General features: G+C 46.5%; 1 protein-coding gene across 3 annotated transcripts in view; it reads right to left on the reverse strand.

The window, feature by feature from the left end:
• The window catches only part of atp2a3 (ATPase sarcoplasmic/endoplasmic reticulum Ca2+ transporting 3), a 35425-nt gene extending 23530 nt beyond the window's left edge, over window positions 1-11895 (reverse strand). Inside the window, exons 1-3 of one of the 3 annotated variants that reach the window (XM_034549701.1) lie at window positions 11434-11895; window positions 2598-2615; window positions 2155-2237 (exon numbers count right to left, since the gene is read on the reverse strand). In XM_034549701.1, the coding sequence (XP_034405592.1) occupies window positions 2155-2237; window positions 2598-2615; window positions 11434-11551 (219 nt within the window). In that variant the 5' untranslated portion in view covers window positions 11552-11895. Of the gene's footprint in view, window positions 1-2154; window positions 2238-2597; window positions 2616-7834; window positions 8445-11329; window positions 11369-11433 lie in introns of those variants that run through there. The other 2 variants (XM_034549703.1, XM_034549702.1) reach the window with 2 other exon arrangements.
• Between the last annotated feature and the right edge of the window lie 14058 nt (window positions 11896-25953).

Below are 25953 nucleotides of genomic sequence, written 5' to 3' on the forward strand. Positions count from 1 at the left end.
GCTCCGTTATGGTCTCCGACGAGAGCAGTGAATCAATACAGAAACCTTTGGAAAACAAAACAAAGAAGCTGAAAAGACGGGCGATGAATGACGAGGTCACATGATCGCATTGTTAAAGTGAAAATGTTGATGGCTATTTTGAAGTTATGCCTGGTGGTCAACCTGGCATACATCAATATTTACAGCAGCAAACAACTATTTGTACTAATCTTCTAACCTTTGTCGTCATGGAAGAATGGCCCCCACCCAGCCTCCGGATCCCCCTCCGTTGAACACTTTTAGCTCCGTCAGCACTTTTAGCTGCGAGCCGCTGCGAGGCAACAGAAATGCTCCCAATCTCGTACATAACACCTTTAAATGTACGTTATTGGGCTGGCTCCAATACCATCTCCACTGTACACTACCTCTATGCTTTGCCAGATGAAGTACGATGGCAGCTGAATACTAATGAGTCTGAGGTGTCACTGTGTGAGCTGCTGGAATAAGCAATAAAGTGCATCTTTAGGAGATCATAAGAGAAAAAGCTGCACCACTGAAATTACTTTGACACCTTTTGTTTTTATTTATTTTGTTGCTGAAACTAAAAATACTGCACAGCAAAAGCAGCAGAGAGAGAGAGAGATAAATAAGGGGAGATCATAACGTGGATCTACTTTTTGGACTCACTCATCAAATCATAGCGAGGGTACGGTCTCCCAGGTGTGCACGTCAAGCTCGGCCGGAGCCCGGTCGATAGCTCGTATCATTTGAGACCATCAATCTCCCCTGTGACCGCGCTCAGACTGGAGGGCAACAATGGCAAAAAGACACATTCAGAGAGGCGTCTGAATACCGAACGGCTACTTTCACGAGACGAGCGGGACTTCATTTGGGTTTAAAAACTCAGGAGGAAAATCTGGTGGAGATTTAACTGCATTTGGCCATCGGAGGCAAATTTGAGGTCATTTAACGTTCTTCGGGAATAAAATCTTCATCGGCAAAATAAATCTCTCCCGTCAGCTTTGAACGTTGCACTCTTCGCACGCATTAACACGTGCAGATCGATGGCCCATTGCTGCTGAAGGCTTTGGAACGGCAGCAAAATGGAAACAAACACAACTAAAAAAAGGAATAAAAACACTCTTACGGTCACCTATTGAAGAATAGAACGGTAAACAAAGGGAGGCTAAAAATCCACTTCAATTGTCAGCTGACTTTTTAAGTTCTTCCTGTACTCTCTCGAACCCCCCCAACTCAACGAAGTGACGCGGGAAACCAAATAAAAGCTCTGCCCCTCTTTCTTCCTTCAACTCAAAGGGAGGAAGTGCACGGATTGTTTCAGGTGGCTGGCGTAGCTCCGCCCTCCTAACCCCCCCCCCCCCCCCCCCAACAGAGGGGCCCGCTTGTGGCTTCAGCAACAAGAAAACTGATAATTTCTAGAAGGACATAATGAAAATGGTTTGATCATTCTTATCAGCCCACTTTGAATATATTCAAAACCTCAGCCGGACCAGTTCCCGGTTCAGGTTTACCTCTAACTCCACTTCTCTCCTCTCTACCTTTGCCGCTCCCCGGTGACGTACCAAACAGTGACCAAATAGCAACGTTAAAAAAAAAAGGCTAAAGAGCACTGCGGGAATACCAGCAGACAAACCCAGAGACAGTGTGTGGGGAGGGAAAAGCTGCTCTAGTGTGTTATGCATGTGACTTTGGGTCAGATCAGGTCACGAGGAAGCTCGCTGAAACCACTCCATCGTATACAGTGGAGCAGGGGCCTTGGTCCACTGTAAACAACCTTCCTGGAGGAGATGTGTACAGTTTTAGAGCAACTTTCCTACTTTCAGAAATAGCAACAGCAGTTCCATCCAGAGACGTGCTGTAATAGATGGAGGAAAGAAAAGAAAAAAACACAGGAAAAAAAAAATAATAAAAAAAGTGGCGGAGTGGTGATTGATAGTTTGGTTACCGGCACTCGTGGACAAGCCTGCGATACGCAGGTTTCCACAGGAAGGAGCAGCGCTCTAATGGGGGAATAAAGCCGACTCGCGCTCACGGAGCTCGGCTATCAGGTGGCGGTTTCCTGGACGACGTCCAATTTGACATTAGAGAATCAACATCACGAGCAAATGAAGACGAAGGCCAAAAGCGTCTCTTGATGAGCTGCGTCGTACTTACAAAGGAGACGCAGGCAGCGAGCAGCAGGATCCTGACCAGGAGGTCTTCAAACTGCTCCGCCACCAGCTCCCACAGGGACTTGCCTGAAATACGCAGACAAATACGCGTCACACACCTTTATGCATCACACACACACACACACACACACACACACACACACACACACACACACAAATTAAAAGTTTGAGCTTTTCACCATCAGGACTCAAAGTGTGCCCTTATACTTTAGGGTGAAAAAGGATCTGTAAGATGTATTGACAGGAGTTTCAGTTGTAAAAGACAGACAAGCCCTGTATTTACAGAGCGGTAGTGGTGTGTGTCCACGGGTGGAAAGCTGCAGGGGTGTACACTCCCAAAGTCTACAGAGAAGAAAGGATCCCGGTTCAAGACATCTAATCAGGTCGTAAAAAAGGAGGAGGAACGTAGAGCAAATCAATATTTACCTTCTTCAGCCGGGAGCTCTGTGGGTGTCACATCACACCGGTTGCGAAGGAGAGGAGGAGGAGAAGAAAGACAAAGAGCAGTTAATACATTTGATTAACTCTTAGGGACGGACAGACACACACACTGGTTATGTCGAGAAGAGGCTGAGAGCAGCAACATCTCCATCTTTACCGACATGAATGATATATTCTCCCGAGACAAAATGATCCATTGTCAAAAAACTAATTTAGTTTGATATCATGGAAAAACTAAGAACTGAAAATATTCATGTTTGAGAGACTGGAAGCTGTGGAATTTTGGTAATCTTGCATGAAGGAATGATTTGGTTTAGCATAAAAAGATAAACATTTACTGGTTCCAGCATCTGAGCATCTTATCTGGTTTGAATACCAATACGCAACACACATGAGTCACTGGTGAGAGTAGAAAACACATCAGTCGTGTTCTAATAATCATTGCTGCTGATCAGCATCACCGCAGTGAGGCCCTCATCCAGCCCTCATCCAGCCCTCATCCAGCCCTCATCCAGTCCTCATCCAGCCCTCATCCAGCCCTCATCCAGCCCTCATCCAGCCCTCATCCAGCCCTCATCCAGCCCTCATCCAGCCCTCATCCAGCCCTCATCCAGCCCTCATCCAGCAAGCAGCGACCAGCCCAACGAAACAAACGGCATCCATCACATCTTGAGATCTCCACGAGTGACGACAACATACATCTGATGCACTTCTTTTTTTTTTTTTGTAAAGCTCCTTTTTGTGCATTTGTCCACTGCCAAAGTCTGCGTTTTTGTTTCTTTGTGTGCGAGTCTCTCCTTTCAGCAGAGGAAACCTCGTGTTTTTCTGCATGTTTTGTCCCGACCGCGCTACACACGGCCATCCAGCGTGACCCTGGGAAGAGGCCGGGCCGTGAAGTGGGCCGGCAGCCTCCTTCCAGCGAAAAAGAAAAAAAAAGAAGCTCGCAGCCAATCACGTTACGCATGCCACTGGCAGAAGAGAGATTGTTTCGATTTCACGACTTCTGAAATCGTGCCGCGGCTTTTTGGTGGTCAAAACATGGCGAAGGCTCACTGGGAAGTTCACCCGAGGGAGATGAAAAATGTCTTTCGGGTGAAATAACTCTTCCTAATTTGGCTTGTAGTAAAACCCGGGGGAGCGAAACGGATCGCTGCAGAACAATAATAGCCATTAAAAGAACAGAAAGAAGAGAGGTTCTTATTTCAGCCCAGAACCTCACGTTGAACCTCAAAAGTCAAACCTGCACATGATCTGCTGCATACGATTCGTCTCGTATAACAACGTCTTTGGGTGAGACTGATCCTTGCAAAGAGCTTTGCATACTCGCTGCCTGGAGAGTTGCCAGCGTTCAGGTTGAACTCCTGGCTGCACTCGGCCAGCAGAAGCACAACTGCGGAGGAGTGGGTTCCATGTTGTCCTGCTGCACCAGTCCGACATGAGCCTGTTTCCCCAGTACTGAGCCTCCCTGGTTGTGTAAGGCTTTTTTTTCCTTTTTTTAAAATGGCAGACCGTCTGGCAGCAACTCGACTGCCGGAGACAAAGATGGACAAGACGGGCAGAAGGGGAAAGAGGGGAGGGGCTTTCTGGAAGTGTTAAATGGGGTTCCCCAGCTTCCCTCTGCCAAGGATTCCCTCAGTCATCTGGGCTGAGTCAACCCGAGGCTTGCCCAAGCACATTCCCGAACGCCGACTTCATCTCTCTCTCTCCCTCCCTCTCCAGACAATGAATAAAAGCCCTTGTTTGTTCACAGAGGGGAGACACTTCCTGGAGACGGGTTGCCAACAACAGCAGGGAGCTGGTTTGTGTCCAGAGTGTCAGGAAGAAAAGCAGGAAACTGGTCAATCCCTCTATGCACTGCAAATTCTCTTTATTTTTTTTAAAAAGGAGCTTTCGCCTCGAGCTCCTCTTCTCCCTCTAATCTGACCACGAACAAATGTACAACACATCCCATCCCAGTGTGTTGCCTCAGCGCTATGAGCAAGCTAGAGCTCAGTCTTCGCTCTTGTGGGAAGTCCAAACATGAGAAAGTTTTCAGCAGTTACCATGGCGACTTGGCTCATGTTGGCTCCTTGAACGCGGGCGTTTCGCGAGGTAATGTGCCAGTGTCTGTCAACATTTTTTTCCCAAGAATAACTGTTGCGAGGCCTTGATGCAGCTCTGACTGCAACATTTCGACTTATTTTTTTAAACCTACACATCCTGATGTGAACAGGATAATCCCAAAGCCCCCGCAGGCTGCGAGTAAACACAGCTAGCAGACACGCCTCCTAAATAAACAGCCAGTCGCTTAAGTGCGAGGAGGGAGGATAGAGGAGGTGAAATGGGGCAAAACCTCGGGCTGCTTCAGTAAGTGGCCCCGGCTCCATCCGCTGACCATGAGAATGTTAAACAGGCCTATAAATACCATGATGGGAACCCCTAATGACACAGTCCACTACAGCTTCCAAGATCCGCTCACTCTCCAAATGTATTCTCCCACCGGAAAGGCCCGAGTGCATTAAGCGTATCAATTGTGAATTATGAATGCGCCACGCTCCTCCCCCCTCACCGCATTACTCGGCTACGCAGGAGGCGTTGCAGGTCACCGCAGAGGAGACGTCCGCTGGCGAAGGCGATGTCTCTCTTCTCTGAGGAAGTCCCATTGCTTGTCAGCGACTATCTGCTGGAGCCCCGCCGACCTCTGACCCGCGAGGATCTGGAGCAGAGGAGGAAGTGGTACCAGCGGGTCCCTAATCATTCCTCTGCAGCAGAGCGACATGCCGCTTCCCTCCAGTCATTGCAGCCCGGAAACCCCTCAAAACTGGATTAAAGCTGCTGCACTCAAAGACACCAAACGAGCTCAATGAAACAACGTGCAAATGTGTATCGCCGTTCATACTTTGATGGTTAGCAGGCGTCTGCTGAGATCTGCCAGTGAGCATGCAACATAACTGAGGCTGATGGGAAATGTCATTAGGTTTAGAAGGTGCTCGGTCACAAACCAAATTATGGTTTGTGGTCTGGATGCATTAGTAGGAACATTGTGCGACATATTTGCAAGGAATCATATTTTATCTAAAAACACAGATCAGTATAGAACTAGCTATGAGTTATTCAGAGGAATTATTATTGAACTCATTGGATTATTTGTAAAATATTTACCCACCGTTCTCTGCTGCACTTTATTTCCTCTGATGCATTGGGAGCAACTTCCTACTCATTACTGTACCGTGTAATGATGGTCTATTCCATTTGCATTTAACTTCCTTTTACTTCATTCAATCCCGTTGTTAATGTGAATTCCATCTTAAATGGACTTCATTGTGGTTTTAAATGCTTATTGTTTGTAAATGATTTTCTTTGCCAGCCGTCCGTGTTTGAAATATGCTGCATGAATAAAGCTGCCTTCTCTTTGCCTACAATGTCCCAAAAGGCTTGAGGTTCTTTGCCACTGATTTCGTAATGCCAAGTGAACGTTGAAAAACAAACAAATGGGATCGCAACGCACGAGTCGAGACGCCGTTTTCAAACCCCAGTAGATCGTTCTCAGTTCGCTGCAACAGGATGAGCCTCGAGCTGCACTTACATTTTGCCAGCTAACATTTGGCAAATATAGAAATGGTAAATGTCGAATGTGTAATTCCATCAACTGTCAGAGCTGCACAGAGATGCGTTCTTTTGTGAGGCTCGTCTCGGAAAGATACGTCAGAAATGGAGAATAGTTTCAAAGTGGAGATTTGTTTTCATCTTTTCTAGCCTATGAAAACCAGACTCAGCTCAACGGCTGCCCATTGGCTGGACCGTCTCTGATGTCATCGAGCTGTGGTCAGGGGAAAATTTTCTAACGGTCCCCCCCCCCCCCACACACACACACACCCCCCAGTGAGGTTGCACAGAACAGCTCATGGGGAAAATGTCGGTGCAGCATCTCTCTCACGTTGGTCCTGTGAGTGGAGCCAAGACGTTGTGCCACTTTATCTTCAAAACAACACGTTTCGGGTCAATCTGATAAGAAATGTAATTTTCCACTAACTGGTCTAACTGCACATACACAGTAGACTGCGTGTTGCACATTAGATTAAATAAATACACCCAAATGAGCGCCTTGCAGGCGTATGAAGCGTTCTGCTGGCGAGTTTCAGAGGGAAAGGAACAGCGCCCGTCAACCGAGCAGGACGGGCATGAGGTGATTAGCACAGAGCTCATCTCTCTTCGGGCTGGGAGCTTCCTCTTCAAGGTCACATCTGTGCGAGGAACCTTTTTTCTTTTTCGATGGCGCCCGGCCATCCACTAGCCAAAGGGAGAAGCTGAACGCTGTGAAAAATAGTCAGCGATCCCCCGAACGGCAGACTGAAATATCCGTGTTAACATTATGCTATTTATAGGGTTTATTCTAGGTTTAGAAACCAGAGCGACACTTGTATCCAATCAAATGCCCGGTATAGTACAACGTTACCAATCTGAGCCCTGCAGCGATGGAGGCCAGTCAAACCAGTGTCAATTTTAAACTGGGGAACTATTTTCTAAACGGCAAATTAAACAAACACATACACCCACGCTTATGTCGCTGTAAAGGATGGTGTGACTTTCATGAGCTACACTTTTAGCATACAAAAGTGAATTCTCTTAATCAAAAGGATAAGTAGAAGATATTCTACAGTTTCCCATGAAAAGACAGATGGCGTATTGATCCTACTAAGTAGTATTGTGTAGCCTGAAGCCGGATACATCCCATCCCTCTGTGGCGTAGGTAGAAACACATCCATGAGCCACAGTGTTGCAGTAGGTGACGCGTTCCAGCATTGCGACCGACCTGAGCACTGTGGTTTATTTTCGATGTGTTCCCCACACACAGTCCCACAACTGTAAACACTCACTAGAGCACCACATCCACGGCGGAAAATAGTCCCCAACTCCCCAATAAAACGCACCGTTTAAGTGTGATTGCTAAAAACCAGTGTTTAGCGGTTAGGTTTCAGCCACACACACACACAAGCTAAGAATCGCAAACTGTGTGGAAGTTGGAAAGTATTGGAGACAAACACTTTTTTTACATTACGAATCCTGAATGTACTATTAAAAAGAAAGAAAACATTCACATTTGAAAAGTAGAAGAACGTGGATATAAAAGTTGGATAGTATTACATGGTGGAGTATCTATCCCCTATGAAATGATAACTAAACAATATGCGTGTCTCTTCATGTCATTTTCTGTTTTGACACCGTGGCTCATTGTTGCTCACCTTCTTTTGGCCAAACCTGTCCGAGTGAAGCGGAACAGGTTTACACATCAGATGCAAGCGCATGACTCTTCCAGTGCACACTCATTTGTCTCCCCCAGACACATGAGGGTGCACTATAATTAACTAGCATGTCTCTCTGAAGGCTGACGATGACTTCCTGTTCACTTCCCCGGTACGCCCCGGCGTCAGACACGTGCAGCGTACACTCCGTGGAGAACACGCAGAGCACCTTTGGGTTGCACCTCGTCCTCGGTGGACCGGGCCGCGGGCGCGTTAGAGAGCCCGGTGACTCAACGTCATCTCACCAGAAGGGCACGATGATGGTGACTGACAGATGCAGAGGTGGGAGGGAAGCGGGCAAGACAAGTGACGAGCTAGAACAGGATCACAGCTCCTTTGAAGGCGGCTGGGCCGGCACACACACACACACACAAACCGGGAAGTGACTCAACACTCAGAGGACTTCAAATTACTTTTCTACAACTTAACTCTGTTTTTTTTCTACCAGCCTACACACACACAACCTCTGACGCTGCTACAACAATTTAACTCTCAACTGGACCACGATGGGTGACAGTGAAGTGGAGGCCGACAAACAATGTGCAACTGGTGTGTCGTGAGGAGGTGGAGGAGGAAACGACTCTCGTATTTCTAACGCAGGCATGAGCAAGACGAGTTGCAGAACAGGAAGAGAATCGACACAGAGCGAGATCCCACAATCATTATTTGTGGCAGAAAGCGGTGTCAGGAAAGTGCAGTTACGTTGCATAACTTACAGAGGATGGCATCGCCCTACAGCAAGCAGTAACGTCTCACACCCTCCGGGGGTTTGCTTCGGCAACAGAGAAGAAACAACACAAATTTAGGGGTGGGGGGGTGGGGGTCATCTAACAATCTAAATCAATCAAATATTGGTTTATGGATGCGGTGCAGATCTCACGGCGGATACTGTATCGTGATGGTGCAACGGCACGCACCGCTGGGCGGTTCAACCAGAACACGTTGCATAATTGTACTCCCTCACCTGAAAGGAGTGTCAAGAGGGACAATTTCACAACCTCAACCGACTGTGAATGCTCTTGAATAGAAGAGATACACTTGACAGGCTTGGATCAATAATGCTTCTTAAATTTAACTCCACGTCAATATTTCAAAGTCGGATGAAGCAGAAAAGTAATTTTCCTTTTTAAAAAAACGCGAAAAGAACGCGCTCCTGTGAAGAGGCCCTTCCTCCCGGGACACTCCCTCCCCTCTTCCTTCAGCACCTTTAGAAACCGCTGGCGAGGTCCACCCCATCGAAAGATGATTGCTCGTGAGAACAATACGTCCTTTCTAGAAGTGAATATGAAATATGCTTTATGTATACATATATTGGGCTTGCGAGTGCACAATCACCAAACCCTGCAAGCTGTAACGGCACAAACATTCTTGATGCACCCACACAGAGAGGGGAGGGGGGCCGGGGGGTGGAAGGGCTGTGACTTCCTCCACTACATCAGAAACATTGTAGTTTGTGCTTGTAGTTCCCAACAGTAAATGTGCAAGTCCTGTGTGAATAAAAAAGGTCAGCCGTCTCCCGTCTGCAGACTGCTTTGTAGTAAAAGACCGTCCAGATGTGGCGGACGAAGCTCAACATCTCAAAAGGAGGGATCAGCAACTCTGACGCTGCTCAGCGGGGTTTATGCCGTCAGAAGCACATGAAAGCACCGACACGGAGCGTAGAACCCAAGAATCTATTCCATCACCAAGGGCAAAAATGAGGCAAAAGTACAAGACCTGGAGCCCTTCTGACTGTAAAGAGAAACGACTGCTGACAGCTCAGCTTCGAGTTTGAACGGATGTCGGCGTGTATACAAAAGCCAGAGAACCACGGCCAAACTATCTGGTTTCCACTCTCAAGTTATCTCTAGCAGCAATGAGGCAGGACAAGCTCGTCCCGCGTTTCAACTGTCGAGCTTGAGGAAACATCTGAGGAAGCCCTCATCCATCCCAGATATCTAGAGGCCGACCGAGCGCGTTAAAAGCCTTTCCAGGATCGTCATGTGCGAGCCCAAAACGTGCCACGGACACTCGGGGCAGTGCGACGGCGGACACTTCGCCTCATCGTGTCCGTTTGTGGACATGTTGATTTAGGTTAATGGACCCTGTTAACTATGCCTCTGAAACATTGTGCGCCTGTGTGGTGTGTGTGTGTGTGTACCACCCACTAACATCTCCCTGAAACAAGACACAAGACACAATTCTTCGGTTTGCGGTTTGTGAGCAGAGGGGAAGGAGCCGTTCAGCAGCTGCGCACCGCTCTACCACGGCGCGTATTCAAATGCTGAACAAACACAGGCTAATTTCATGCAGTTTCTTCCCCTTTTTATGGGGGGGAGAGGAGCAGCTAGAGTGGATAACTCCTGTGAAGTGACCCTCAGAAGGCAACAAACAAACAAACAGAGAGAGAGGGGGCTATTCCCTCCCTCCAGCATGCATCTGTAATGCTCTGCACACAAGGCAGGCAGGAAGTTCACAGCTAAAAGAGAACGATGTTATCTGTGGCAAGACGTTGCGCTGTTTCCATGAAGTCATCGCGGGCCCCCGGGTCGAGTGAGTGGATGGCTGCAACAAAAGGGCGACTGTCTGACCGGCACAATGTGCCGCTCTACTCCGCAGCTTAGCCACACATGCAAATGACAGGCCGGGGACGGAAAGGTGTGGTGATGTCAGGTGGCCCGGGCCTCAACACGAAACCACTTATTGATCACTAGAGGAGGAAGGAGAAGGGGGGGGGGGGGGGGGGGGAACCCACATTGCTGAAGAGGCTTTCTTCTCACCTGAAGGCCACCTGTTTTACAGTAACCTAACTTGCACCAACACCATTAGGACAGTGGAGGTTTAGGTCTTCGTGATCTTTACGGCTTATGATCTTTAAGTGTTAAACGACTCGACATCATCCTTCTTCCCTCTGCTATCTTGTAACTTGAAGCGCCATGTGTAGGGAACAACTGTTGAAAGTGAAAACAGGTTGTTCCAGATGATCTCACATCCTCTTCCACTCCAGTGGCCTGCCTGCTCTGCACTTCCTGATCCCAGCGTGACAGCCAGGGGTGTCACATTAAGGTGTCAACACCTTGGAGGGTCATGCCAATTGCATAGTTTCAAACGAGAACCGACATGGAGGTGGACCCCTCATGGGATGAGCTGAATTAATAAATACATAATAATAAATCGGATGAATTAATTGATCTTTAATTAGCCAAACTGGGTCTATTTAATCTGGCTCATCGATGTGTCCCTAACTTTAACTGGTGTGCTGTGCAAGGAATGACTTGAACGTGCCACTAACAGTGCGTGTGCGAGAGAGAGGGAACAGGCTTCTTCTTTTCTTTCGCACGCGCACGATTCGCAGCAGCCTGAAACATAACGCCGGCGGTTGGATTTCCTGCCCAAACGAATCGATACGCGCCGCGTGAGAGATATTAATAAATATATATATAGATAGATACATACGCAGCAGCAGCAGCAGCAGCAGCTCGGCGCTGACATGAAGAGGAGACACACACACACGCCCACGCACACACACACGCACACGCACGCACGGGACTCCTACTCACCGTTGGGTCCGTATCTCTCCACGTTGACTTTGACTTGCTCCAGAGTCAGCCCGGTGTTCTCGTTCACGCCGAAGTTGTCTAAAACTTCGGTCACCGGTTTCGTGTGCGCGTTTTCCATCTCGGCGGCCTGGGCTTAGATGAGAGGCTCAAAGTGCACGTAGGTGAGGGGCATCTACTGTTGCGAGCGGTCGGGGTGGGTTTTTAGGTGGGGGGGGGGGGGGGGGGGTCGGTGTGCGTGCGTGCGTGCGTGCGTGTACAACAGCAGTAATTTCCCCCGATGCGCGTCGAGGCGTCTGAGAGCGTCGGTCGCCTTCCGCTGCGTCACCTGTTTCCCCCACCTGAAGAAAAATACAAGCCACACTCCGGTTCCGCGGCGCTGCCGCTGGTGTCGCTCTGCTGGTCGGCTGCTGCTGCTGCTGCTGCTGCTACTTCATCTCCATCTGAAGGTGTGCGGCGTCTGCGCCGGGGCGGACCGCCTCTTCGCTCGCTGAGCAACGCCCCCCGCCCCCCGCGCGCGCGCTCCCATTGGCTGCGCCCTACCTGTGCCTCGTGCGACCACTTCGAAACATCTGCCTTTTTTAAACGCGGCGCTCACGTCGCGTTTGTTAACCTGTTCGCGGGGTCACGTGGCGTCAACGCGTTGCTCCTCGTGGGGGAAATGATGTCTCTCTCTCTACTGCGCCAAGTGCCTTGCTCGAGGACACGGGGTGGTTGGTGGTTTGGCAAAGGCTCACAAAACATTGCTGTTTCTGTGAGAGCGGTGCAGGGACAGGACTAGTTTTAAGTGTGAGTTGCCCTGAGGCTAGCTGTACATGGATTACCTTAAGTCAATTAGGCCAATTTCAGGTGTGCTCTCACACTAAGACCGGTTAATTTTAAGACTACAAGGAAAGCAATTAGTCGTCCTCAGAAGTGCCAAAAACGGAGGAAAACACGTGGGTTTAATTGGTTTGTGGAGGAGTTCGCAAAGAAATAATGTCCCTTAAGATGGCCTGTGGTCACTATATTGTATGTATTTCAGAATTTACGTGATTCGCACATCCCCAAACGAGTCCATGCACTGTTGAGCTGTGCGATCCAGAGAATGAATAATGTTCCTGAAATGAGCCCGAGGTAGTTTTATGACTGTTTTTTATCTTACTAATTTACATGGATGCAGCAGCTTTTACAAACAGGAAAAGAGAATGAACACAATAAGCGTACGTTTAAAATAGCGCAGCAGAATATGGGATGTAAAAAACGACAGAATAAACGCAGCGCAAACACGACATTCAGAGCTGCACGATAGCAGCCAAACTAGAACGTACCAAACTGTAACAGCGGTGCTCTCCGTCCTTGCAATCAGACTTTCCTCTCAAGGAGACATGAACACCCTTCTCCAGTCCGTCCTTGGCCGTCCTGGTTTTGAGAGTCCACAAGGACCAAGGTTGAGGGCCGCTGCTTCGGAGGAATGCCGGGTCTGAGCCCAGGAAGTCCAGTGACCTCCAACCACATATACATTCCCCCATATAATACACAGCTTACATCGAGACCCAGGAAGTGATTGTTGACTATAGAAATGACAGGTAAGTTCACATGTGTAGTTATGTGTGTAACATATGACAACAAATGTAAATACAATTTGTGATTGCTTCATGGTTCACATGCCCAAAAATACTCCCATTGCAATAAAATGTCCTCAATTCAAAAGTGTCCTCATAGTGAGTAAAACTACAGACAGTCAGCTGTATACTATCAACAGTCAATATAGATGCTCTTTCTGTAGGAAAATGGAAACTGTGTGTCATTTGATTATTAATATGTCTGACAATGCACAGTAGTCGTAACTAAAACCTACTGTTTTGAAGGCATTTACCATATTTTTACTGTAAATTCTTACGGTACCGCGTAACTCCAGCAGTCCGATTACACTGGAGTATATACTGAATATATGATATCACGGCCGAGGCACTTGATCCACTTGGACACATTGTGGTAAACACTAGTATTTTGTTTAATGATGAATCTGACTTGTGATTATTTGTGAAATTATTACTCTAAACAATATATTGTGGTATCATTGTGTTGCTTTGTTGGCTGTAGCTAAATTGGTGTGAAGGATGGATATCCTGTGGCAAATATTTTTTATTTCAGCATAAGTCAAATATTTGAGTGGAAGAATAAAGAAGGATAAAATGGAAGTAGCTCAAAATTGTACTTCAGTGTAGTACTTGAGGAAATGCATTAATTTCTAATGGAAATGTGTTATTTTATAGGTAATTGCATAACGAAACGGCTACGGCCTTGGTGTATTCAATATCAAACTGAATGATGAATGTTATTGTTGAACATCTACTTGATGTACGTCCCCCCTCCAGGAGCTCATCGGGACCTACAGGAAACAACAGAAGTGCTCCCGTGGTCGGCGGCTTGGTCTTAAAACCAAACAGCGTCCAGAGAGGCACCAGTAACTGTTTGACATTTTAATCCCTTCAACTTCCTGGAAAACTGTCACCCCAATGGTAAAAGGTGACCTCATGCGACACGATCCGTAGGTCTGCGCCTAAACTTCCAGCCAATAAATCCATCACACATTTGGGATCCCGCCCTCTCTGCGCCCATGAGCCAATCAAACTCCTCCCTCTGGCTCACGTTCCTCTTGTTTTAAACTTTTGAACGACACTTTACTTTGTGTCCTGGATGCTTGTACGACTGCACCTTCACCTTCGTCACTGGCTCCCAAAGCCTTCCTCAAACTACTAGCTCCGGGCGGAGCTTGAAACAAACTGAAAGCAAGCAGGAAAACCAGCGATCCAGATTTCCCCCTCCGTCACTTTACCCGGAGTGTGAGGTCACTGCGACACCATCTCCCCACAGTGTGCACGCGCTGAAGTGGGTCTGCTGTTGGAGATCCACAGGCGCTGGACTGGGACATCGTTGGTGCACGAAATATAAAAGGAACAAGGTGCTCCAATTCTGTCCTCTTCTGGAACAGTGAAAAAATAAAAGAAGTATATTTATATCTGGAGCTTACGTAACTTCCAGAACTGCGGTCTGGAGGATGGTAGCTGGCTACATGAAGTTCTTGGACGCTAAGTGCCTCCAAGTCACTCGCCTTGGAGGTTCTATCTTTGCCTGTGCGTCAATATTCAGATCCAAAAAGATTTCTCTATTTCTTAAGATGAGACCTTCACTCAGCAGCAGACTCTCGCTGGGCTCCGGCCGCGGGGTCCACCGATTCTCCTCGCTGCCCACTTCGTACAGACAGTGACATCCTCGGTGTCTTTTCATGGTTTGGAAGCCCTCACTCCAGCTCCAGCCCCCCCCCCCCTCGCTCGTGGTGACATACATTTTTGAGAGAACCCCTTCAACGTCAAAGCCCACATGAAAAAAGGAAATCCCCCCTCCCTAACCCCCTAAGGCTCACTCCCTTTCCCCTCAGTGGCACACACTGGGGGACTGTGCTGGTCTCAGTCGCACAACATTTTCCACACGAAGCTGTCAGCCTTCCAAAAGCATTTGCCTTCCTCCTTTTTGCTCGCAGCTCTCATTTGCATGAGGGAAATGAGCAGTGGGCTTCCAGGCATGATAAAAAAAAGATGAAAAAAAAGAAGACTTCCCTCCACATTGCACGAGATGCACCTACTGCACATCCTCTACACACCGGATTTTATTATTTTTACATTTGATATGAAAACAAGATTATCCAATGTTTTTCCAACGTTCGGTGCGTTTAAAACCTCTCTGCTGCCTGTCCAGGTGACAGGACTGTTGGGGTCAAACAGCTGCTGCTGCCATTGACTTTGAATCAAGGAGACACGAGTCGGGGGGGGAAAAAAAAAACCCAAACAGTGTGGAGCAGCTGCACCTGACAAGCAGCCCGAGTGGCAAGTTCTCACTCAGTGCTTGGAAATAGCAGTAAACCACGTTCGCTGTATCCGGTATTAAAGATTCACCTTTGTGAGCATGCACACAGACAAATAATGGTTCTTTATAAGGCTTTGATGGTTCTACGAAGAACCATCACCTACTGAAGAACCCTATTATCTATTGGATGGTTCTACATACTTGTCATATGGTTCTTTGAGATATTAAAGGGTTCTTAATTCATGTTTGAGTTATTGGACAGTTGGGGATGGTATAAATTAGGAAGAAAACCTACCATGCCATGATCTGGAGGTCGGGTAGTTCGCTGGATGCTTATTATTTATTTTGTATTATATAAAAAAAGAATATATAGTAGTTATTATTATTTATTTTTTTTATACCAAATAAAGATGGCTCTGCATTACACAGATGTACCGTACTAATTATCTCTCAATGGAGAGAGAATAGGTACGGCACATCTGTGTAATTTCCCCCATTTGAGATGCAGTGATGGATGGAGAAGGTTAACCTTAATTCTTGCAGGAAGCCGGAGAAATAGCGCCCATCTCCAGTTTAGCGCCATAAAAAGAAAAAGAAAAGAAAAGCAAAATGATCTGACCTTGTGATCATCCGTGTGCTGCAGAAGCCAAGCTGCTGAAGTTCTTTGAAAAGAGGAACCTTCTTGTGGCTCAAGTGGGAGCTGCGGAGAATGTGGTGAAGTACCTCAAAGATGTCACGGCTAGACCACAAGTTTGAAAATGAAAGAAAGTTGTCCGTGTTCACACTCCACGAGCAACACAGCGGTCAAGCCGTTGAAGTGTTGATCAAGCGCCCTTTGACTTCGGTATGAAGGTCAATATTACTGGTAACTAGATAATGACATTTTCTTTTGCAATGGAAGCGGAACAGGGCGAAACAACATCGTTCGTCTAGTCAAGTCGTCGGAGACCAGCTAGCACACGGCGGCAAAGGTCGGGCGCCATTTTGTACCGACGGCTTCCACTGAAAATGACTTAGTCGCCCGTTGCTGTTGAAGTGTGACAGCAGCATTGGAAAGAAGTGAGCTCACCAGACCCCTGGCATAATGTATGTAATGTAGGTTACCATATTAGTAAAACATGTGATGTGTTTATCCAAAAGTTATTCCAAGTTGCATCTTTGATCTTGTTTGCGCTGCTCCGTTTTAATAGTAGGTTTTTGCTTCGTTTGTCGTCTTTATTGCCTTGTAAAAGCACTTTGGAACATTTGTTTTTAAAAGTGCAATATACAGAAAGTGTGTAATTATTATTATACTTTAAAAAGTACCTATTCAATTTCTGGCTACAAGGGCAACAAAATGGCCACTCCTAAAATATAATGTAACAGTAGAACAAGCCAAGAAGACTCATTAAGTGACACTAAATACGCAGTATCACACACTATTTGTCTCGTCATTACATGAGCTAACGTTAGCCCCCATAAGCTAATGCTCATACCAGACCAAGTAAGGCTTCAGCAGCACTGAGTATTCTGAATAAAACCAGGGTGTGTTTTACATGCCTATAAACTATTTGTGTAAAAAGTGCACATAAACTGCCACTGCAAGGATACTATCCCTCTAACAGCTGTTTGAAACAAATATATCTGCTTTTGTTAGCCTCAATGTTCGTATCGTTTGGTGGTACCAGTCAGTCATTCTCTCGCCCTATAAAACACACACACACACACACAGACACACATTCTCACACACAGACACACACACACACACACACACACACACACACAGGCCCACAGTTTGCTACTCAATCATTTCTGGGCAGGATGAGTCACAGTGTGATGACGGGGGTCAACCTGTCAATCAGTCCATCTTTAATGGACAGCTGCATATGAAGTAATTACCAGAGTCCCTGATGATGTGTGTTTGATAGGCAGCCCAAACACACACGCACACACAATGTACGTGCGTGTTAGTGCACCATTAATTTAATAATTGCTCTAATTTTTATACCAAATAAAGATGGCTCTGCTTTGCAGATCTCGAAGACATCTGTGTCATGTGACATTAATCCATCGTGGTGACAGTGTTTAATCCCGTTTTAGTTTTGAACTTGTTGCTGCAATAAAAAGGTTTACACTTGAATTGTAATTGCTGTTAGTGTTGAAGATACTTTGTTACTAATATATAACAATATAATGAATTTACATTCCTGTATTTATTTGTTACATTTTGTTTTACATAGCTAAGAAGCCTGATGTTGCCTTACACATGAAAGAATGATCCCGGTCTCTTCCACATGTTGCTGATTAAAATCTTCTCTTCCTCGTCGAAGCCTTCACTGAGTACTTGACGTTACAGAAATGACTGACAGTTCAATCAACAATTATGATAATAAAGTACAAAACTGAGCAGCCCAACGATTTCTCATGCCACAGAGAATGCAGAGCTTTGAATTCCTCCCGGTGAGGAGAAATGGGAAAGTGACGTTGTGCATACAAAGTACATTTACATCGAAAGGCACTGGATTTTTATAGCAGAAAAACTAAAAGAAATCTCCCATTCACCTTTTCAAATCAGTTTGAATTCAAAACCATAGAGCTTTAGAAACGATTGAGAAGTAGGACAAAGACAAAATGTCGAATTGTCCAATGCTGAATAATAAATGTGGGGGCTATTCCTCGTACCAGGTGATGCATTTTGCATGGAGGGTTTGCTCTTCTAAGCTCGTCTCAGGCCTCCTAATGCTATTAATAGCAGCGGTGATCACTCTCCGAAGGCTCCGTCTACCACCCCGCTGGTTTGACAGGTCGTCCACACCAATTAATTGCAGCGAGAAACGCTGTCAACAAAGTGCAGAGGGATCACAACTTTGGGCTTTGACATGACACGACAGCTGCCGGTGTAGCGATCCAGACGGAGACGTGAATATCGCATTCAGCATTGTTTCTGTGCAGGAATATTCAAAGATTCCCACCTCTGGTTTTAGTTCAAATAGTTTATTAATTGCAATGATTGTCGTTTCTGTGATGTCACTTCTTCCCCCCCCCCCCCCACACACACACACACAAGGTCAGACTGGGCCATGAAAGAGGATCAAGCATATTGTATGCTTGTATGTACACAAATAGTCTTTCTTGATTCAAATAAATTCGGCATCGCTAACGTTACCTGCCGAGGACGAGGACGTACGGCTGCTCGCTAAACAGTAGAAAACTGACACGAGCAATGCTTTCTATTTGAAAACCTTCCTTTCCGACATCGTGGCTCCAGCTGCACGGCTCAGGGCTTCGTCCAATAGCCATGTTCCTAACAAGAAAGCAACTCTTATTAGTCTTTCGGCACTCAAAGTTGCCATGGCAGACAGGGAGTCATCCTTGATCCGGTATCCCAGGGGAGTAGCGGCCTGGCTCGCCCCGGCCTCCGATCACTTTTAATGAGGGACAGATGGCTCCTCTCCTCTCCCACAGCATCTCTTCCGTTCATCATCCCTTCATCAGCGCGGCAGCGCAATAACGCAAAGCAAAGCAATGGCGACGAATGTATCTGCGGCGAATGTATCTACAGTACAAACACTTTCACGTAGAACAGACGAGCGAGGATAGTAACCTTTCAGTTTGAATATCATCACTTCCCCTTTGTTTAGAATAAACCTGTGACCTTATTCAAAAGAGCCGAGAGAGACACACTTCCTCTCTTTGAGTCCTGCCGCCCGGCCACCAGACCGCGGCTGAACGAGCAGTGCAACAGGCCTCATTCCAGAACAACTCCGGCAACACCAGATTTTATGACTCAGAGGCCCTGGGTCTGATTGCAGTGTAAGAACGAGTTCCTCCTGCGACTGAACCCCTGCTAAAGTGTTAGACAGGGTTCATCACTCTATAAATATCAAAGAGTCCCTGAGCCTATTAACATGACTACTGCTAATAAATACCCACATGCAAAGACACTGTGCAGCAGATGTCTTTTCAGCCATCACAACAGTTGTTTGTGTGTGCTGCCTGTCATGGATAGGGGAGAATAACAGGAAGGGGACATGAAGACAGGTGGGTCCAAGATGCTGTCAGAAACTGTTGGTGTTCAACTCGCACAATGCGGACGGAAATAGCCACGTTGTGAACTCTAAAAAATGCCAACTGGAAGAGGCCAGTTAAGTCCATCAACTGTTCAGTGAAAATGTACTGTGAGCTGCCAACTTCCTAAAATGCAACATGTGTAATGTCACCAGGACAATGGCGCAATCATCTGCAAGCATATCAATATTTGTAAGGGTTGATGCTAATGCCCATCATCTGGCACTGAAGCTGCAATACCAGGTGTAAATGTAGTGTGCCTTTAATGCACACAGAGCAACCACATAAACAACAACTTCACCTTGCGTCGTGGATCCAAGACAAACATGCAAATCAATGAGGCGACAGGCAGCTCCACTAACACACCGTGACAAACAGGGAACAAGTGATAAGAAGTGCTCAGTTGTTTTGTTACAAAACATTAATGCAGTAAAGAGAATTGATTTATGCCACAATTTGAAGGAAACAAAAGCCTAATCTGAATATGTTTACCAGACAACCATTTGATGTTTGTATTGGCTGCTCACGAGTCACAAACATAGAAAATAAAAGGATGCGAAGCGAAGAACATGACGTGGACTTTATATCTGGACAGAATATTAGATTTAAACATTCATAAAATTGAACTAACATTATAAGAGAGTGTGAAGAAGTTACAGCAGTGACATTTCACAGACGAAATGAGCAAGCTAACGAGCTAGCCCCGCCCGACCCCGTCTTGCAACGAGTCCAACATGAAAGGACGAAGACATAGAGCTGGCCCGAGGGCGTGTCAATCACGTTGAAGGTCAAGGTCGTGTACGTTTTGATAGTTGGTTTCCAGCTCAAAACTTTTTAAGCCATGAGATGACTTCGCGAGGAGGACCTTCAATTAGCAGTTAGCTGTTGCATCTTGCATTCAGCCAGCGGGCTCCAGCATCGGGGGTCTGATCCCGGACTGCCCGGACTCCCCACCGGATCAGCAAACTTTCTGTCGCTGCCGTGAGAGTCGTTGGAGCTCCAAGAAGGTAAATCATTTTGTGTCACAGTAAATACACACTGCGCTAACAAACTATAGGCCGCCGCCGCCAATTTAGCGTTTTATGCTGTTATCTAGTAGTGAATGTAGAACGTTTATGCCAAGTGGTAAAATGCTGCCCCCTATTTCTTTGGAGGATATTGCAAAGAATAACACATTGCATATTTAAGTGCAAGCCAGCCGTAAGCCGTTAAACCAGGGGTATTCAATTCAAATTCAACGAGGTCCAGTGAGAGAGCACTTCTTCATGCAAAGGTCCAGAACATCACAATAATGTGTAATGATTTCATCCCATATATATATTAAAGTAGCCAGTTTTATCAACGTTTGTATGTCGTCAACAACTATTCAAAAATCAAATAAAGAACTTTCAATTTAATAATATCCCAGTTTTCAAATTGAACTGCATGAATTATAAATAATACATACTCTAATGATGAATCAATCTTCTCTCATTTCTAAAGTTGAATTGCCCTGCTGTACTCCCATATTAACATTGTTGCTGGGCAGTGAATTCATGTGTCAGGATTCTGATCATATTGGGCTCGCTTCATTCAGCATTTGTACTTGTGTCCATGTATCCAGTATAAATAAAGTTTATACTTCTAGAGCTGCTGCGTTCAAAATGGAAAATACAATAACTTCATAAACACTTTGCCCGAATAATTTGGCTGGAAATCAAAAAGTGCTTATCTTATGGTGCTGCTAACCATTCCAAACCAGAAAATGCAGCCTTTTCACTCGTAAAATCATTTCACATACTATCACATGCCCCCCCCCCCCCACACACACACACACACACACACACACACACACACCGGTGCATGCTCAGTCATGAATGTGAGTTTGTACCCGCTCGGCCTCTTGGTCGTGCCTGTCTGGTCACGCTCTGGGATGTTTCCCCTCATCAGAAGGCCTCGGAACACAGAGCGTAGTTTCAACAGAGAAAGCGGGTAGGAGCAGATTATGGGATGCTTTAATGAACTGTCACACCGCCCAACCCAGGTGGCTGATTAGCCTTGACAATTTGTCGTGTCATAATATTATCGGAGGGCCCTCCTGCGTGCCGCGCTGTGGACCCTCGGGCTGACACGTGTGCACGTTTTCTGGCTTCAGGTACGAGCAGATGGAGTAGAGGAAGGAGGGAGGAGGAGTGATCGTGATGGAGGTCCGAGATTAGGCCGGCGGATGTTGATTCCTCGGGGAGCGCCGGTCCTCTGGGAAGTCTCATTCTTTTTATAGTCTCAGTGGTCGGATCCCACGCACATGACACCTCATTTCATTTCTCTGTCCGTCCATGCGTCCCCTCAGAAAAGAAAGCCAACCTCATGCTTGTGTATTCAACGTGCCGAGCTCTCCCCGTGACTTTTCCCCCTGTAGGAGGTCGCTCAAATAAAGACCACTGACGAGTACGGCCCTCGCTCGCCGCTCCGGAGACTCGAGCTTTCATTTTACCGTTATCGGACAATCGTGATTCATTTATGCAGCCACCAGTTATATAAATAAATTCACAAATGGGATGTGAGAAGGAACATAAACACACACACACACACACACACACACACACACACAAGCCAGGAGAACAGTGAGAGGCTGCATCTTGTCTGTGGGTGGGACAAGATGAGCCGACAGTCCAGCTTCACAAGCTGTGAGCTGAGCTGGAGCTTCTGAGCTACGATGACGGGGGGGCTACATTTTGGTTCTCCAGCTCACCTCGTGCCTCTCCATCTATCTTGTTCTCTGTCACGCCAAAATACACAGCGGTTTTCCATCAAATCAAACCATCCAAAACATCCTCCACTAACATTTGGGTTGGCTACACTTGCCAAAATTGGGAGTCCTGATTGTCATTGCCAGGAGGGTACCCACTGCTAGTAGTCTGACTTGTTTTGAGTTATGGTTATGCTGGAAAGTAACTCAGTGCCTAATCACAACTTTGAGGCACCTGTATGCTCAGATCTGAAGAAATATTGCACTTTTTGTTCTTTATCTGACAGCTATAGCTACCAGCCATGTTAGAGAATTTTCCCCAACTGACTAATTGTAACATCAGTTTTTGAAATTGCTCCAGTAATGAGGGAGAACGCTGCAGGTCTGTAAAGTCCACAAGTTCTTGTTTTTTTTTTGCCACTGACACCATTGTTAAGGGGAAATAAATCGTTTCTCATCGTGTCATGTGACTTGCTGCCGGAGGACAACAGTGGAGAGAGGCGTGACGGTGTTTTTCAGAGTTTGTTGTGTTGCAGTACAAACAGTGTGGCTGGGTGTTACATAAAAGATGTTCAACACCATGGTTGAATATTTAGCTGAATATCTCGTCCTGCTCCGTGGGTTTTGGGCACTGAAGGACAAACCCCAAAGGCATCTATACGTTTCATGCAGGTGGACTCCGTCTTATTCTTAGAGACTGTACACTGTGTGCAAGACATGCTTTAAATGAGCACGTAAACGTACTCTGATTTTGAATAATAGTTTGTGTATTATGTGTTTTCTTTCACAGAATGTTTCATTTACTCTTCCTGCCTCATTGATGAATCAGGAATCTATGAATTTGTGTGTGCACAAGGTGTCTGTTGCACATTGGACCATGAAGGGTCTTCAGCATCATCAAAGTTACTTTTTACCATAAAAACTACATTAGCGTTACAATAAATTAAATTCCAGTCCCTGTATGTTAATCTCAGTGCAGAGAAAACGTTCTCCCTCAGTAGAAGTGAAAACGTTGACTTCCTGTCAAACATATACAGATAAAACATCCAAGTGAATGAGGAATAAGTAAAACATATTTTTGAGTGGAGGAGACTTTAAGTAGGACAAAACATTTCCTGTCGAAGCTGTTGAGGATCTGGTACCATGAAAAAGACACTTGAAAGTTGACGTGCACACACACACACACACACACACACACACACACACACACACACACACACACACACACACACACACACACACACACACACACACACACACACACACACAGAAAAGGTTTCCTGTAAGAGCCTGGACTGGAAGGACAGAGAAAGAAAATGTGCAAAAACACAGGAACCAAAAGGACGGCTCAGTGAAATGTAAATAGCGAAGGCACCTCAACACATCATGGAAAGAAAATATGTATTTAATAGACATGCTAATGCATATCTTCAAAACGACAGCACAAACAGAAGCGTGCGTTTTCTTCCATTGTCGGTACTGAACACTGAACTCAAGCCTTTTGCTATTGTCACAGGAGCCCTGGAGAAGAGAGGATGGACATCAGCAATAAAACACAGCAGAGCATTATTGTAGTCATGGTTATTGTGGGACACGGCTGGCGGCCTCTACTGACGCCAACTCCTCAGGTCCAAACGCGGTCTTGTGTATTAGATCACGTAGATCAGAAGACAATGCGGTGATGCGCAGAATAATCCTCGCTGCGCTACAGTAAAATCAGAGCGGCGTGGTACTACGCGTCGCTGATGACATTCTTAACAAGCAGAGCGCCAGCAGGTTGATACCTCCAGATGGGAAGTAGCTCAGGGAGCAGCGGCGTGCCTCATTAGGGGAGAAATGACACCTCAGCGGACCTGACAGTCGTCTGGTGTCTGAGGCAGGTTCACCCTCGTAAACTGTTGAAGAGAGGAACCTCTGAAGCATGAAAAAGCTCTCCACCTCACGTTCTCAGTTCCATTGAGTTGATATGTCCACTGCGGTGAAGCTTTACAGTGCCGTTGCTTGTTTACAGTGGTGTTTCAACGAGGCGTAGGCCCTCTTATGCAACACTATAACAATGTGAAACGTTGTGTAATCATAGTTTGTTTTATATATTCTTTCCCCTCTCCAGCTCAATCTTACCAGCACTTTGGTGGAAGCACACTTTCCCTTTCTTATCCTCCTACTGCCCGTCTGTTCTATACCTGTGCGGTCAACAGCTCTGCGGATGTGCGACGCTGCGCAAACTCTTTCCGACACGTAAACACGTCGGACCCGAAGCTATTTGCGTAAGTGTCTTGTGGAGCGACACACGACACACTGTTTGCTTTAAATGTAAAGCACATCGAGTCTCTCTAACGAAATGGGCTCTATGAATAAAGCCGGCCTTACCTTGCCTGACATGAACTTAAAACACCTCTCAATAGTCTTCTCAGACGAGATATGATCCGACTTGAACACATTTGATTATTTCACATGACAGATTTCGGTGTTTCTTTATTTGAAGTGGGTCAAGCGAAGTCCGTGCGAGCGACGTTGTGAAGCTGACGCTGCCGGAAGCTGTGAGCCACTTTCTCTCTCACAGCCGGTCTAGAGTCAGTAGAGCAGAGCCTCGAGGAGTTTGAGGAATATTCTTCCGGCGGTTAGGACAAAACAGACTTTGGCGGGCCGTCTCTCTGTAGTTAAAGAATGTGGAAGCAGCCATTGTGCTCACGCTACTATCATAATCATCGTGGTTGCTCGTCAAGCTACTGACGCAGCTCACAAAGAGGCTGACGGAGCGGCTCGCTCCATAAAATGGTCACACTCACATTAAAAGCTACTCACGCAGTATGATTAATGAACCTCCCTCTTATGTTTTCACAGGCACAAACGAATCAGCAAACGCACGCAGCCACTGTGCACGTGACGCGCACTTGTCCACCCACATGTTTACAGTGCTAATGACACAAAGTCATTGACCTTGGGCGCATGCATGCTCACACACACACACACACACACACACACACACACACACACACACACACACACACACACGTGACAAATGGACTCTTATGCAAAACAGATGCCCACTCTGTCTCCCTCTGTCTCCCGCCACACTCGTGATGCTGCGTGGAAACCATCACGCCCTCTGCAGGGAAGCGGCTGTCCGGCTCCACATTGCACCAGATACGAAGTTGGGGGAGAAAAGAGCTGAGGTGTTAAAAGTTAGTAGGAGGTCTGATCACCTCTATGAGAGCTGTGCTGTGAAGCGTCGAAGCCCCTGAGAATCGCTGCTGCCCACGTTACAGTCTCTAAATAAAACGCCGCCCTGATTATACTGCTCCGTTCCAGGCTCAGAGCTCGGTTTCAGACACATGCGGCAGAAGGCAGCCTGCCTACATGGCCTAGATGCAAAGCTCAGTACAGTAAAAGTACAGCACAGAGCGACACGAGGCGGGACGGGACGAGGACGGCCAAACGCTCGTCCCGTCCCGCCCGTAGAGTGGGCCTCCCGTTCCCTTTGCACATCAAACGGTATAGTTGTACAAGTTGAAAGAAGTGTATAATTATTTGTACAAGTACAGTCCAAATGAGCCGAGTATACATGCATTGAGCATTAATCTGAGGCAATTTAATGCAGTAGACTGCCACCATCTTCACCCGACAACAGTTGTTAGTTTCTGATGACCAGCCGGTCGACCCGGAGTTTTGTTTAGGCCTTGAAATCTAATGTTTGTTGCTGCTAATACGGCTTTGTTTCATGCAAATATGCATGAGAGCGAATATGACCACATCTCACAATAAATGAGCTCAGGAAACAAATAGTTGCATTTATTTATTTTTCCCATTTGTACTGTTTGTACTGGTCCGTTGTGTTGATGTGAATGAGTGTGTCAGTGAGGACGCTGTGTGCGATCCAGTGTTTCTGAGGTTTGACC

The sequence above is a fragment of the Cyclopterus lumpus genome, chromosome 14 (assembly GCF_009769545.1).
Source record: "Cyclopterus lumpus isolate fCycLum1 chromosome 14, fCycLum1.pri, whole genome shotgun sequence".
NCBI classification, from domain to species: Eukaryota; Metazoa; Chordata; class Actinopteri; order Perciformes; family Cyclopteridae; genus Cyclopterus; species Cyclopterus lumpus.